This window comes from Choristoneura fumiferana, chromosome 17, assembly GCF_025370935.1.
Source record: "Choristoneura fumiferana chromosome 17, NRCan_CFum_1, whole genome shotgun sequence".
Classification (NCBI taxonomy): Eukaryota; Metazoa; Arthropoda; class Insecta; order Lepidoptera; family Tortricidae; genus Choristoneura; species Choristoneura fumiferana.
This window is the reverse complement of record NC_133488.1, coordinates 17,117,010-17,129,495: the sequence shown is the minus strand read 5'-3', so window position 1 is coordinate 17,129,495 and position 12,486 is coordinate 17,117,010. Positions and strand designations below refer to the sequence as shown.

The 12,486-nt window shown below is 37.1% G+C and overlaps 1 protein-coding gene across 1 annotated transcript; it reads left to right on the top strand.

Moving 5' to 3' along the window:
• Positions 1-9,506: 9,506 nt before the first annotated feature.
• Positions 9,507-12,448, top strand: LOC141436889 (uncharacterized). The gene is made up of 3 exons (XM_074099988.1): positions 9,507-10,146; positions 10,475-10,567; positions 11,264-12,448. Exons 1-3 carry the CDS (start codon positions 10,072-10,074, stop codon positions 12,302-12,304), a joined length of 1,209 nt encoding a protein of 402 aa, XP_073956089.1. The 5' UTR covers positions 9,507-10,071; the 3' UTR covers positions 12,305-12,448.
• The last annotated feature ends 38 nt before the right edge of the window (positions 12,449-12,486 follow it).

Below are 12,486 nucleotides of genomic sequence, written 5' to 3'. Positions count from 1 at the left end.
TGTTCCTTAATAAACTTGCGTATTTTGCCCCGGGTGGGCTACCTGTCTTGCTTCCATTTAATTATTTAAAATATAGTTCCAATGCATGTTATTTAGTTATTTTCAATGTTTGTGTTGTATAATAATGATTATTTTTATTCATAATAATACCTTTCTAAGAAAGTATTTACGATCGCTTATTCTCCTTGATTCACTTATTAATTTAAAATATTTTCATTATTGTTAATTTTACAATGTATAATATTTTTTTCAATCAGTTTTTATTTGTCCGAAGGTTAACAATGAAAGTCTCAAATTATTATTAGTAATGATCTGATATTTAGAATAATGTAAAATTTCTGTGATAGATCAGTGCCAGAGATAGTAAACGATTTATCGAAATTTAACTTTAAATTTGGAGATTTGACTTTAACAAAATGTATGTTCGATTTGGATTAACAACTCATAAGATAGATTTAACGTTTTTTTTATTTTATTTACTAGCTGTAAAGTACCTACTGCCAAAAATATGAGTTGTGAATGTTCGATTTTTAAGGATAACGTAGTTAAATTATAATGTAAGTTAATTTTAAGATATTTTAAAAGCATGGGACAATATGACAGATATTACTAATATACTTTACTTCAGTATTTGTTAGCATTTTTGGTCCAGGTACGTCGGTATTATTAAGGATTGACTGACATCCTTAATAATTATTTTACATCTTGACATTTTTCTTGTAGAATCGATCTAATTTAAATTTGTTTTTTGAACGGAAATGGAATTTCCTTTTTAAACTTTCTTCACTCTTATATAAGATATTACTTACTAAGATCGACGTTGATTTTATTAACTCATTGTATCCATAAGGACTCACCAAATTTATTGTAGTTTTTATAACAAAATTGTTAAGTGTGCCTTCTAAGGAAACGCAAAAATGATTTTATTGACAATGAAAAAACTCTCAATCTTAGTTATATTTTCCATTATAAAGTAAAGAGAATCTATCAATAAGACCAAGAAGAACATCTTATCTTGATTTAGTACGTTAGATTTGCTGTACGTCAATGTTGATAATATTAGCTTATTGGAAACTGGCTTACTTCGCTTGTTAAAATAATGAAAACTATTTCGAATTCATTCATAAGAAAAGAAAATATTTAAATTCCTCGGCTCTTAGATTCAAGTCGATATTGTCCCAGTAGGTATATCAATCTCAAATTATTACTAACAGGGCATTTACAGATGCATTTATTATGAAACTAGACTAGGTTTTAAAATTTTAAGACATGTATGTAACGAGAGTTGTGCAATTTTGTATATTATCGTCCCGTTTTATACTTATTTTAAGTACAATTCGTAACTGGAATTTCTTATCCGTATTTTAGTTACAAAATGTATTTAAAATGTTCTACCTATATGTAAATGTTTTAGTCATTTTAATATTCGAATAAAACGTGATTTTATATATTTATTCGTTTTATTGGTGTAGTACTTAGTAGTTGTGTAAAATAATTTTCTGTACCCTGGAAAAACCCAATAGAACGTCTTGATATTATATTGTATTACTAGCCTATGTACAAAGCCTCATACTAAACGCCACGGTACGGAGAAATGACTGATTACGTCTGAACATATCTTAATTTTATTTGAAAAGATCTTTATATTCATCTAATGAAATATTTTACAATATTAGAATATTCCCGTGTGGTGTCGGGTTAGAATAACACCTCTCCATTTCTTCCGTGGGTGTCGTAAGAGGCGACAGGATATAGGTTAAGCCAAGGTATACCGTAGGCGACAGGCTAGCAATCTGTCACTATTGTACCGTTATTGTCAAACTTAAAACCTAAAATTGCTAAATGTGATAAATGTGAATACCGTGATGTTTGTGTGCGTGTGTTAGTATATTCCTGAGATGAAACCATCTATATCTGGATTTCGGTCAGTGTCCAGATGGTAGACACGTTGCATTTATTACGACTGGTATAAGTATACTCGTTTAAATTTAGGCCACACACAACAAAAGCACTTGTCAATTCATAAAACGTCTTCACACGCAAAAACCAAAATCAATACAAAAAAGCCAATCCCGTATCCCTTTACCAAAGGGCCGGCATTGTGTGGTACACAAAGGATGAATCGCTCAAGGTGGCAGCGACAATGGCAAGTGGGAAGTGCCTTCGCTAATCTTTCTCAGGCGGTCAAGTCGAGGTGATTGGCGAATTGGGTGCGGTTGATGTACGCCCGAGTAATAGTAACCCTGGATGTATTACGTACTAATTATGCACGCCCGGATAATTTGTGCCCATATGTAATTTGTAAACAGTACACGAATATTGGATGTGCATTATTGGTCGTACATTGCGGGACATACATCAACCACATTCTGCGAATTTATTAGCGGGCGAGATACGATTTCCGTAGGTACCTAATTAAAATAATGGCACGTTACGTTACGTTAGTACTATTGTATATTCTGTGATAATGGCGCAAAACTCAAACGGGCATGGTCGCATAGCGTTTTAGCCGTTGTAGGTATGTAGAGTCGAAATACTGACATATTACACAAAACCGGCCAAGAGCGTGTCGGACACGCCCGAAATAGGGTTCCGTAGCCATTACGAAAAAATTAAGTAATATTTTTCTAAGGATTTTGTATTTTATACGGAATCTTCCATAGTTTAGGTAAATTTGATACCTTAGGCTGCTATTTACTCTTAAACTACTTACTAATAATTCTCAAGCAAACTTAACCGTTATAGTTTTCCTTGATACCCACATACCCCACACTATAGGGTTGAATGAGAAAAAAAATCACCCCCACTTTACATCTATGGGAGGTACCCTAAAAAAATTTATTTTTATTTTTATTGTACCATTTTGTCGGCATAGTTTACATATATATCCGTGCAAAATTACAGCTTTCTAGCATTGATAGTCCCTGAGCAAAGCCGCGGAGGGACGGACAGACAGACAGACATGGCGAAACTATAAGGGTTCCGTTTTTGCCATTTTGGCTCCGGAACCCTAAAAACGATTTCACATTCATGCCTTGATAGATATATAGATTAGATATTAGATACATAACCTATTATTAGGGGTCAATATCATCTAAATGTATAAAGCACCTTCTAAATATAACATAACTTTAATATTTTATTCAAACTAACGAACATAAGCACGGCTTACTTTACCGATTCATTGAAAAACCAAGCCAATGTATGAATACCAAAACACAAAATTGAACACCCCCACTCCCTGTAGCACACCTGTCGCATGACCGTGGGAATATGACGATATAGGTGAACCAGGAAGGCAGTTGCACTTCAGTTACAATTTGTATTATATTGCTTTATGATAAGGAGTATTTTAGCTCGTCGGTAGTTTTGCATATCGATATGATTGTAGCTTATGGCTGTGTTAAAGAATTTACTATTTTAATTTTATTTTGCGCGTCCATATAACTGTTGGCATAATTACCTATTGATATCAATTATATTATTATCAACCTAGGTACTATTTAATAGAAATATTTGTTCGCTTATTCGCAAAAATACATTACACATACAAATTAAAACAGAAAAAATAAAAATAAAAACAAGTTTTTGCAAATAGTGATTTGGTTTATAAAACATTTACATTTCTTTTGAACTTCGCGATGTCACCATAGGATTAAATTTTGTCTACAGTTTAATCAGATTTTATGGAGAATTAGGGTTAAGGTTGCTAGTGTCATGTCATCTTTCTCGGTAATTACTGTTCCGGGCCCATAACCTTTTTTAAGTTTGCTGGTGGTGAAGTCACCGCATGACCTGTGAGGCCGTATTGCCTACCGTTTCTGACGCTCGTGATCGCAATCAAATGACAGATTTCGCGTACAAAAACTGTAATTTGATAGCGATCGCGAGCGTAAGAAACGTTAGGCAATACGGCATCTGGAGTACGGCCGACTTATTTGCTTAATCTATGTTATGGGTAGGGTAAGATTTTGTTTACATAAAACTGACCCGTGATTGACCCCTACCCTGTCTCACCTGGTGAAAACTGCAGATGAGACCAAAGTAAGTAGGTGTGTATTTACGTTCATACATCAAGGATGGTGAGAGTGAGATAGCCGGAGCTGACAGATGTATCGTTCTTACGTTTGCGGATCTCCTTGGACGAAGGCAATCGCATACTATCAGCCAGTTAAAAAAAAAACAACATAAAAGATGTCAACAATTCTCCACAAAAATACCCCCAAAAGCTTGGAAAGTCAATGATTCTCACATTAATGAACCTAAGACGCCCAAATATTGATGGATTCCCAACAATGGAGTTTTTGCCGCATCCGGCGGACCCGGAAACAGCGGATACGTACTTTTTTCTCCACCCACTCAATAAAAACGAGTTGATAGTAAAAGGGAGGTTTTTAAGCACCTGTTTGTATGGGAAACGAAGTTTGAGGATGTTGAAAAAATGATACATGATTAGTTTTTGAGGATAACTTCGTCTGAGAAATCTTATTAGATTTTTCTGTTTGTTGTTTGAATCCGAATTTTAGTCGGTTCCTATTTACTTAATCTGTCTGATTGAAAGGCGAATGTAATGGTGAAATTCTTCTTGATGCTAGTGGGGCAAATTATCATTAGATTTGCCTTGAAAAACCGTTTATACTACGGCCAATAACAAGCCAGCTAGCACTGGCTACCACCACAGAATAGATATTAAATTGACGTAGGTTAGGTATTATACCTATGCTAACTGCGTAACTTTTAAACTGGGCACCGTGAAAAAAAACAATCTTCTTTAAAGTATACAGGGTGGAAAGTTGAGATGGCGCAGCAAGGGCAGCTACTAGATCCCTTTCTGCTACACGAAAATGCTCTTAGGAGACCTTTACTAACTTTTTGAGTGATGACAATCGACATTCACAGATTTTTGCAAAAATGTATACAGTCAACGAGAAAATCGACAGATTTGACTTTTATTTTTAATGCCAATCGGTCCCATTTCTATCAAGGATTACAACACTCTTTGAGACCAATTAAGTTTAGAGTACTAGAACACCCACAAATCAAAGAAAACTTTTTCCATACAGTTCGTGGTAAGTACTTTTTTGCAAAATGAAACTTTCGCATGTTGTTTTTTTACGAATATGAATCCTTTATGGCATAAAGTTTATGCTTAAAGAAAATTAAACAGTATGTAGACAACTAACTGAACATTTTAACTAAAGTTAGTGTCTTAACCCAGTATTGCTGCCCTATCTCAACTTTCCACCCTGTATAGTGTAATCGATTCTACTCATCTGAAAAAACGACTTTGGGTTTCCAGTTATTTAATTACATGTTTAAGCAGCGTTTCCACCAATAATGTGCGAGGATGTGTTTTTCATTAACCAATACAAACGCTTCATTTACACATACCCGCACAGCACATCTCTGGTGGAAACAGCTGAGCGGAGCGAGACGAGGTAAATGAAGCGTCTATTGGTTCATGAAAAACATATCGCACATCTCTGGTGGAAGGAAATGCTGCCGTGGTGGCCTATATGGGGGTTGACCTATGGCCTCTCAAGCAGATTCAAACCCCGGCTCGCACCTCTGAGTCTTTCGAAATTCATGTTCGAAATAAAATTAAAATTTACCACGAGCTTTACGGTGAAAACCTGCATAACCTAATGGCGCGTGTGAAGTTCCCAATCCGCACTGGGCCCGCGTGGGATTTATGCTCAAGCCCTTATTCTGAGAGGAGCCATGCCCAGCAGTGGGACATATATATGCTAAGATGTGAGATGGTACGCTACGTGCCGCGGACTGTTTTGTGTTTATTTATTTGGAAAAAACATAAAATACATAAGGCTTTATTTTTATTCTAAACTCTCTTACAATATTAAGGTGCGGACATACTGTATAAAACCTGTTCCTAACTACTAGATCTCTAGGTACTATCTTCTTAAAGTCACACACCGTCTGACCGCACCAATTCCTGTCAATAAGTATCCCTTTTTTGCCTACCTAATAGATTACTTCCCATACCGGGAAGGAAGTGACCCGTTACGCTCTTGCGACGTCATCATTCACATTAACACTCTTATGCTAGCAGAAATAAGATGTACATTCGCTTGAATGGCGCGTATTTTATAAAATATCTTGTACAAAGTTATAATGCATGGAATGGCATTGTTATTGCCTAGGTATTAGGGTTGGAATTTGTATGGTTGTAATGTATTATTGCGTACGGGACAGGGTTCACGCCCGTTCACACGACTTTACTGAACTTAAGATTTAGAAAAAGCATCTTTTTTGCGTTTATGCACTTTTGCTTTCGGTTAAAATCTAAGAAAATATTTGTACAAGCATCAAAAATGATTTAGATCAAGTCTTGTTTTATTTAGGTAGGTATAGGTACTTAAGAAAATGATAGTGGAGTGGAGCGATTTTTTTATTAAAGAGAGAGAGTTGAGAGACGCGTAAGTTAAGTAGGATATGTCTTCGAATGCAACATCTTTCAGCTATTGGTGTAGTGCAGTCCACTACAAAAATATCGACACAGCCAAAGTAAAAAAAAGTATACTTACAAAGTTCCAAAACTTAAAATTAAAGGTCGTGTGTACTTGCATATTTTCGTAACTTTGGCCGCATTGATATCGTTGTACCTAGTTGACTGTACCTACATAACCTTACCTTAGTCATATTATCAAATCTTGTGCTCCTACAGAGTTGTTAAGAGCACAACGCTATATACGCCTCTGGTCATAACACCACTAGGTAGGTACTTATCTAAATTTAAAGTCTTTTGCTAATTTTCCTTGCATTGTCATCCAATCAACATAGTACAGTCAACATCAGATATTTCGGAGCGGCCAAGGTGGTTAAAAATATCGATACATGAACTCTAATAATTGAATAATAGAATGTATGTGCCGAGATAAAAGGTACAATATAAAATATTATAAACTGTATTATAAACAGGTAATCATCTATCTACATCTCGGCCAGCATCCGTCCCACTAGCATGGCACAGGCCTCCTCTCAGAATGAGAGGGCTTGGGCTGTAGTTCCCACGCGGGCCCACCCATATTCACTAACGTATAATTCATCTCCATAAATATGAACTACGTATACTAATTAACTAGAGCACGAAAACATGTTTTTTACCCTCAAATATCATTAAAATGGTACAGTCACCATAGTAGCATGGTGTAACAGAATTTTCCCACTCTTTAACACATCACGACATCTGACATCAAATTATCTATTCACTTCCATTCATTAACCATCATGCAATATTGTCACAGTCGGGTAAACAGCCAATAACCAAACTAAATTACCGTTAAACATAAACAAAGTCTTTTCAAAACAACCCTTCGTGTTAGAACTTAAAAGTCAAAGAGCTTTTTTGTAACGGCAACAATAACTTTGTAGAATGCTTGATGCAACCTCAGAAATGCGTTTAAAAAGTTTTGTTCCCATCTTTAACACGTTGCATTACGGGTTAGTTTGCAACGATGTAGTGTGTTCAAAGTTGCAATTTAAACTTGGTTTTTGATGACCGTGAGAGAAAGTAGTGGTCTAATTAAATATTTATTTTTCGTATGACGGTATGTAAAGGCAAAGGTCAGTCAAAAGTCCACCTGGCCTAGAAAAATAGATAAAAACAGACAAATTGAAAAAAAACGGATTAGCTTTGAGTATACATATTGGATTAGGCTAAGGGATATGGATGAAGTGAAGTATAAAAGTGTTTCAAACATTCAATTTAATTAGTAATATATTTCGGAACTTAATCACGACTACAATATAGTACATATTGGCAAAATTACCTCGACGTTTCGATTACGGCCGCTGCAATGTGGTCGAAACGTACAGGTCAGATACATTAATGTCAAACTTGTAACACCTCTCTTTCTGCGTCGGCGGTTAGTAATTAAAACACATTTTACACACAGTCACAGAACCTTATACATACATACATACAACTATAGAAGTATTTACAAAAACATGACCCATTTTCCAAAAACCCAGCAAATTCTAACACATAATCGCAAAAATCGCAAAACAACTACAAAAAGCCGGCAACCTCACCCTTTGCACCTTTACACATTCCCACACTCCGTGGGAACAACCCCTGCCCATAAAGTACCAAGTTCCACCGCACGCTCACCTGCCAAAAAAAACTCCATACTTCATAGCCTCCAGCCCCTTTAAAGTAGAAAACATAAAGTACGGAGTTAAACTTTCAAGGTGCGCGTGGAAATAAATGTGTTACTTTATGAGAGCGCGTGCATCTATGAAGTGTAGAGTTTTTTGTGAGGCGGTCGTATGCGGTTAATGCGCTACTTGATGGGTGCGCGAACGGTCCTGCATTCCCATGCTATACAGGATAAGGGGCGGCGGATGTAGCTTCACTTTGGGTTTAATAAAAATATATAATACGCAGGTATTTGTTATTTTTTGAAACAATTGAAATGAGAATTAGCTTTTTGTTTATCGTATTGTGATATATATGAGCAATTCTTGTATATTTATTTATTATTAAAGTTATATCGGGGATCTCGGAAACGGCTCTAAAGACTGACAAAATTTCTGTTCCATCTCTGTCAAACTGCGTGTTTGTAAAAGTTTTACACACAATGTTTATACGTTTTCAACTTGCATGCTCATCAAAAAACCGGCCAAGAGCGTGCCGGACACGCCCAAAATAGGGTTCCGTAGCCATTACGAAAAAATTAAGTAATATTTTTCTAATATCGTATTTTATACGGAATCTTCCAAGTTTAGGTATATTTTATACCTTAGGCTGCTATTTACTCATAAACTACTAATAATTCTCAAGCAAACTTAGCCGTTATAGTTTTCCTTAAAAGTTTGATATATTTACTACCAGTTTAGATTTTAGACGGGGGGGGGGGGACGCTCGATTTTAATGAAAATTTGCACTTTAAAGTTGAATATTTCGCAAACAAATCATTGAATCGAAAAATCGTCTTAGCAAAAAAAGACCTAAGACCTATCCAACCATACCCCACACTATAGGGTTGAATGAGAAAAAAAATCACCCCCACTACGTCTATGGGAGGTACCTAAAAAATTTTTTTTAAAATTTTTAACTGTACTATTTTGTCGGCATAGTTTACTTATATATCCGTGCAAAATTACAGCTTTCTAGCATTGATAGTCTCTGAGCAAAGCCGCGGACGGACAGACAGACAGACATACAGACAGACAGACACGGCGAAACTATAAGGGTTCCGTTTTTGCCATTTTGGCTCCGGAGCCCTAAAAATACTGAAGAAGGAAATACATTCACAACTAACATTTACGAAAAGAACATTTAAGCATAATTTGAGGAACACGAACAAAATAAAAGTATTTAAGCATAGAACTGGCTACGGTAAACGGAATATTTTATCCGAGGGAGCACAAATGTACAATAACCTGCCAAAAGATATTAAAGAATGTGAATCTTTAAGTTTGTTTAAAGCTAAGTTAAAAAAATACATCTATGATTATATATTTTGAGAGCATGGTGGAGTTTATTATAGTTTTAAGAATATTTTTGTATCTCATAGAAGTGAACTGTATGTTCTTATGGGAATAAATGTCTTTAAACCGATGTAAATAAACTACTCACTTACCAAATTCCATCACATGTAAACATCAATATTGACCTTTATGATGATGATTTCAAATGTTTCTAGAATTATCTTAAAATAACTACAATAGTTGGAGCCAGGGTTCTCTTATATTAGAGTTCAATTTCTCTACAATAACACTTAAGTGAAAAGAAAAAAGAAACTTTCCAAATATCGAACCCGATACAACTACTACTCCTGACCACTGAGCCACTAGCGCTACACACAGCAGGTTCCCCCGTAGAGCGAGACAGCACGAAAACAATACATTCCCATACAGTTCCCACCGCAAGAAGCCCCTAGTTAGAGCAAGACAACATCAATTTATCGTTTCAATTCACCGGGATCAAACGGGAAACTTAATGTTACGCGCGGTTCATTCATTGTCATTCAAAGTCGGGACGTCATAGAGTGTGGTCAAGTTTAGTAGTTAGTAGTAAAGGCTAGGGGTTTTAGTAGTTTAGTGACAATGCCGTGCAGTGATGATGATGACTCACAAAGTGGATTTGCAGAGCAGGGCCTGTCAAAGGCTGAATTGCGAAAGGTGAATATCGTGAGTAAAAAGTGATGGTGATAGTGGAGTGATGGTTCATTAATTACAATACCTAAGTAAAGTTTAGACTAGGAATGGGCAAGTGATAATTAAAAAATATATCAATGAGTTGAGTAAAAAATATCGATATTTTTACCCCAAAGCGCGATTACCTAAAGTACTATTGTAAAAGTATTCGCGAGTGAAAAAGAAAAATGTATGTTTAGCAAGTTTATTTGCTTTATTAGTAATCAGTTATCATTTTCATCAAAATAAATTAAAAATTGAAGGCATAACGCAATTCGGTGTCCATGGTTCTAATCTAGTGTGTGCTCCGCAGACGAACAAGCCGATAATGGAGAAGAAGAGGCGCGCGCGCATCAACAACTGCCTGAATGAGCTCAAAGACTTGCTCATGGACCCCGACAAAGACGTAAGTTACCTACTAACTTATAGGTAAAGTCAGCAAATATCAGTTGCGCTGGAAAAAAAAACAATTTCCCCGGGTTGTCCGAACTTTTTACGTGACTTATAACATAAAAAGCTGTGGTTTATCCTATGGGCTCTCAAGCAGAGGATCGTGGATTCAAACCCCAGCTCGCACCTCTGAGTTCTTCCAAATTCATGTGAGAAATTACACTTGAAATTTACAACGAACTTTACGGCGAAGAAAAACATCGTGAGGAAACCTGTAAAATCCTGTTTGTGAAGACAAATACCATTAAATTCTTCGCAATCCGCACTGACCCCGTGTGGGAACTATGGCTCAAGCCCTCTTACTCTGAGAGAAGGCCTGTGCCCAGTAGTGGGACAAATACAGGCTGGGATGAATATGATGATGAATAATCCAGGGTGATACAATACAATACAATTACTCTTTATTGTACACCAGAAATGATATTATTCATGAGTTAGAATCGCGAAAGCTTAAAACAGAATATTTTTAATTGATGTCAGTACCTAATGACAAGCATGGCAAAGCTAGTTTACAACCATATAATATCAACATTCAACATCTTTCCGCTGCGCAAAGAATCCTCACAGTGCCTTCTGGCACGGGCTTCCAATTCCTAACCAAAATACTGACCTATGATTTCTTTTTTTTTTAATTTAATTTTAATTTTTCCAGCCAGCACGCCACTCCAAGCTCGAAAAGGCGGACATACTAGAGCTGACCGTGAAACACCTCCAAACATTACAGCGGCAGCAACTCGCAGCCGCCATCGCCGCCGACCCGGCAGTGCTGCACCGGTTCCGGGCCGGATTCGGGGACTGCGCCGTCGAGGTCCGGAGATACCTGTCCAGGCTAGCCAGCGTACCCACTGGTCTAAGAAACCGCCTAGGCAACCACCTCAGCACCTGCATCAATGGCATCGAACGCCTACACAAACCTAAGGAATACCCACCCCTAATCCCTGATCCTCTAAGACTGGATGATGAAAGACCAAGCGCTTTTCACTGTGTCAGAGCAACACGACCCACCAGTCCACCTTTGAGCCCACTCTCCTGTGATTCCGCTTGCGACTCTTCAACGGAGCTAGAAACGCCGCCTCGTCCCGTTCAGAAATTCCCCTTCCCGACACCCCCTAGTCGATCCGCATCCGATCAGGATTCCAGCCCAGAAACGCAAAAACCCACAGTTTCCTCGACCACCATATCACCAGAAACGCTGAAGCAAGAAGCGCTTAGAAACAAGAAGTGTATGGAGCCGTTGTCGATAGTTATAGACGTAGAAAACTACAAGATTGGTATAGACGCGTCGCCTAAACGAGCGGTTGATTATTCCATGAGGAATAAGCTGAAAAGAACGGCTACAGAAACAACGGGACCTCCTGTGAAGGTTATAAGATTGGAGCCAGAGAAGTTGCTCGTAGAAAGAGCCAGTGGGAAGATTTATGAAATGGCGGCGGAGAAATGCGATCGACTACAACCAAGGCATGTTTATCCTGTGAGATTGACTATCCCTGAAAGTATACCCAGTGTTGTGGCAAGACCATCCTTAGAAAGACCGAGGGAGGTCCCTATTAGCTCAGTTATAACGCACACAGCGGAATCTTTAGCACAATCCAGTATTGTGAAGATTGAAGATAAAAAGGTTAAAGAAGAGGCCGACACCAGTTCAAAGTCGCCTGCTCAAGGCACGAGCTCAGAAATGTGGCGACCTTGGTGATATATAGGTATTAACTTTAGATGGGAAAAAGCTTTACTTTACCTGTTCGGTATTTGTTTGTTTATTTGATAGCTTTAGCATTTACCTGTTGGTACTTGTTTTTATTTAATACTAAAAAATAAAAAATATTTTTTGATTTACCCACTCTGTTGTTTACTTATTTAATGATTCAGTTATAGACA

Coding starts and splice junctions, on each gene's coding strand:
- LOC141436889 (XM_074099988.1), top strand. CDS start 10,072: ATGCCGTGCAGTGATGATGATGACTCACAAAGTGGATTTGCAGAGCAG. Junction 10,147..10,474: donor CAAAGGCTGAATTGCGAAAG/GTGAATATCGTG, acceptor TGTGCTCCGCAG/ACGAACAAGCCGATAATGGA. Junction 10,568..11,263: donor TCATGGACCCCGACAAAGAC/GTAAGTTACCTA, acceptor TAATTTTTCCAG/CCAGCACGCCACTCCAAGCT.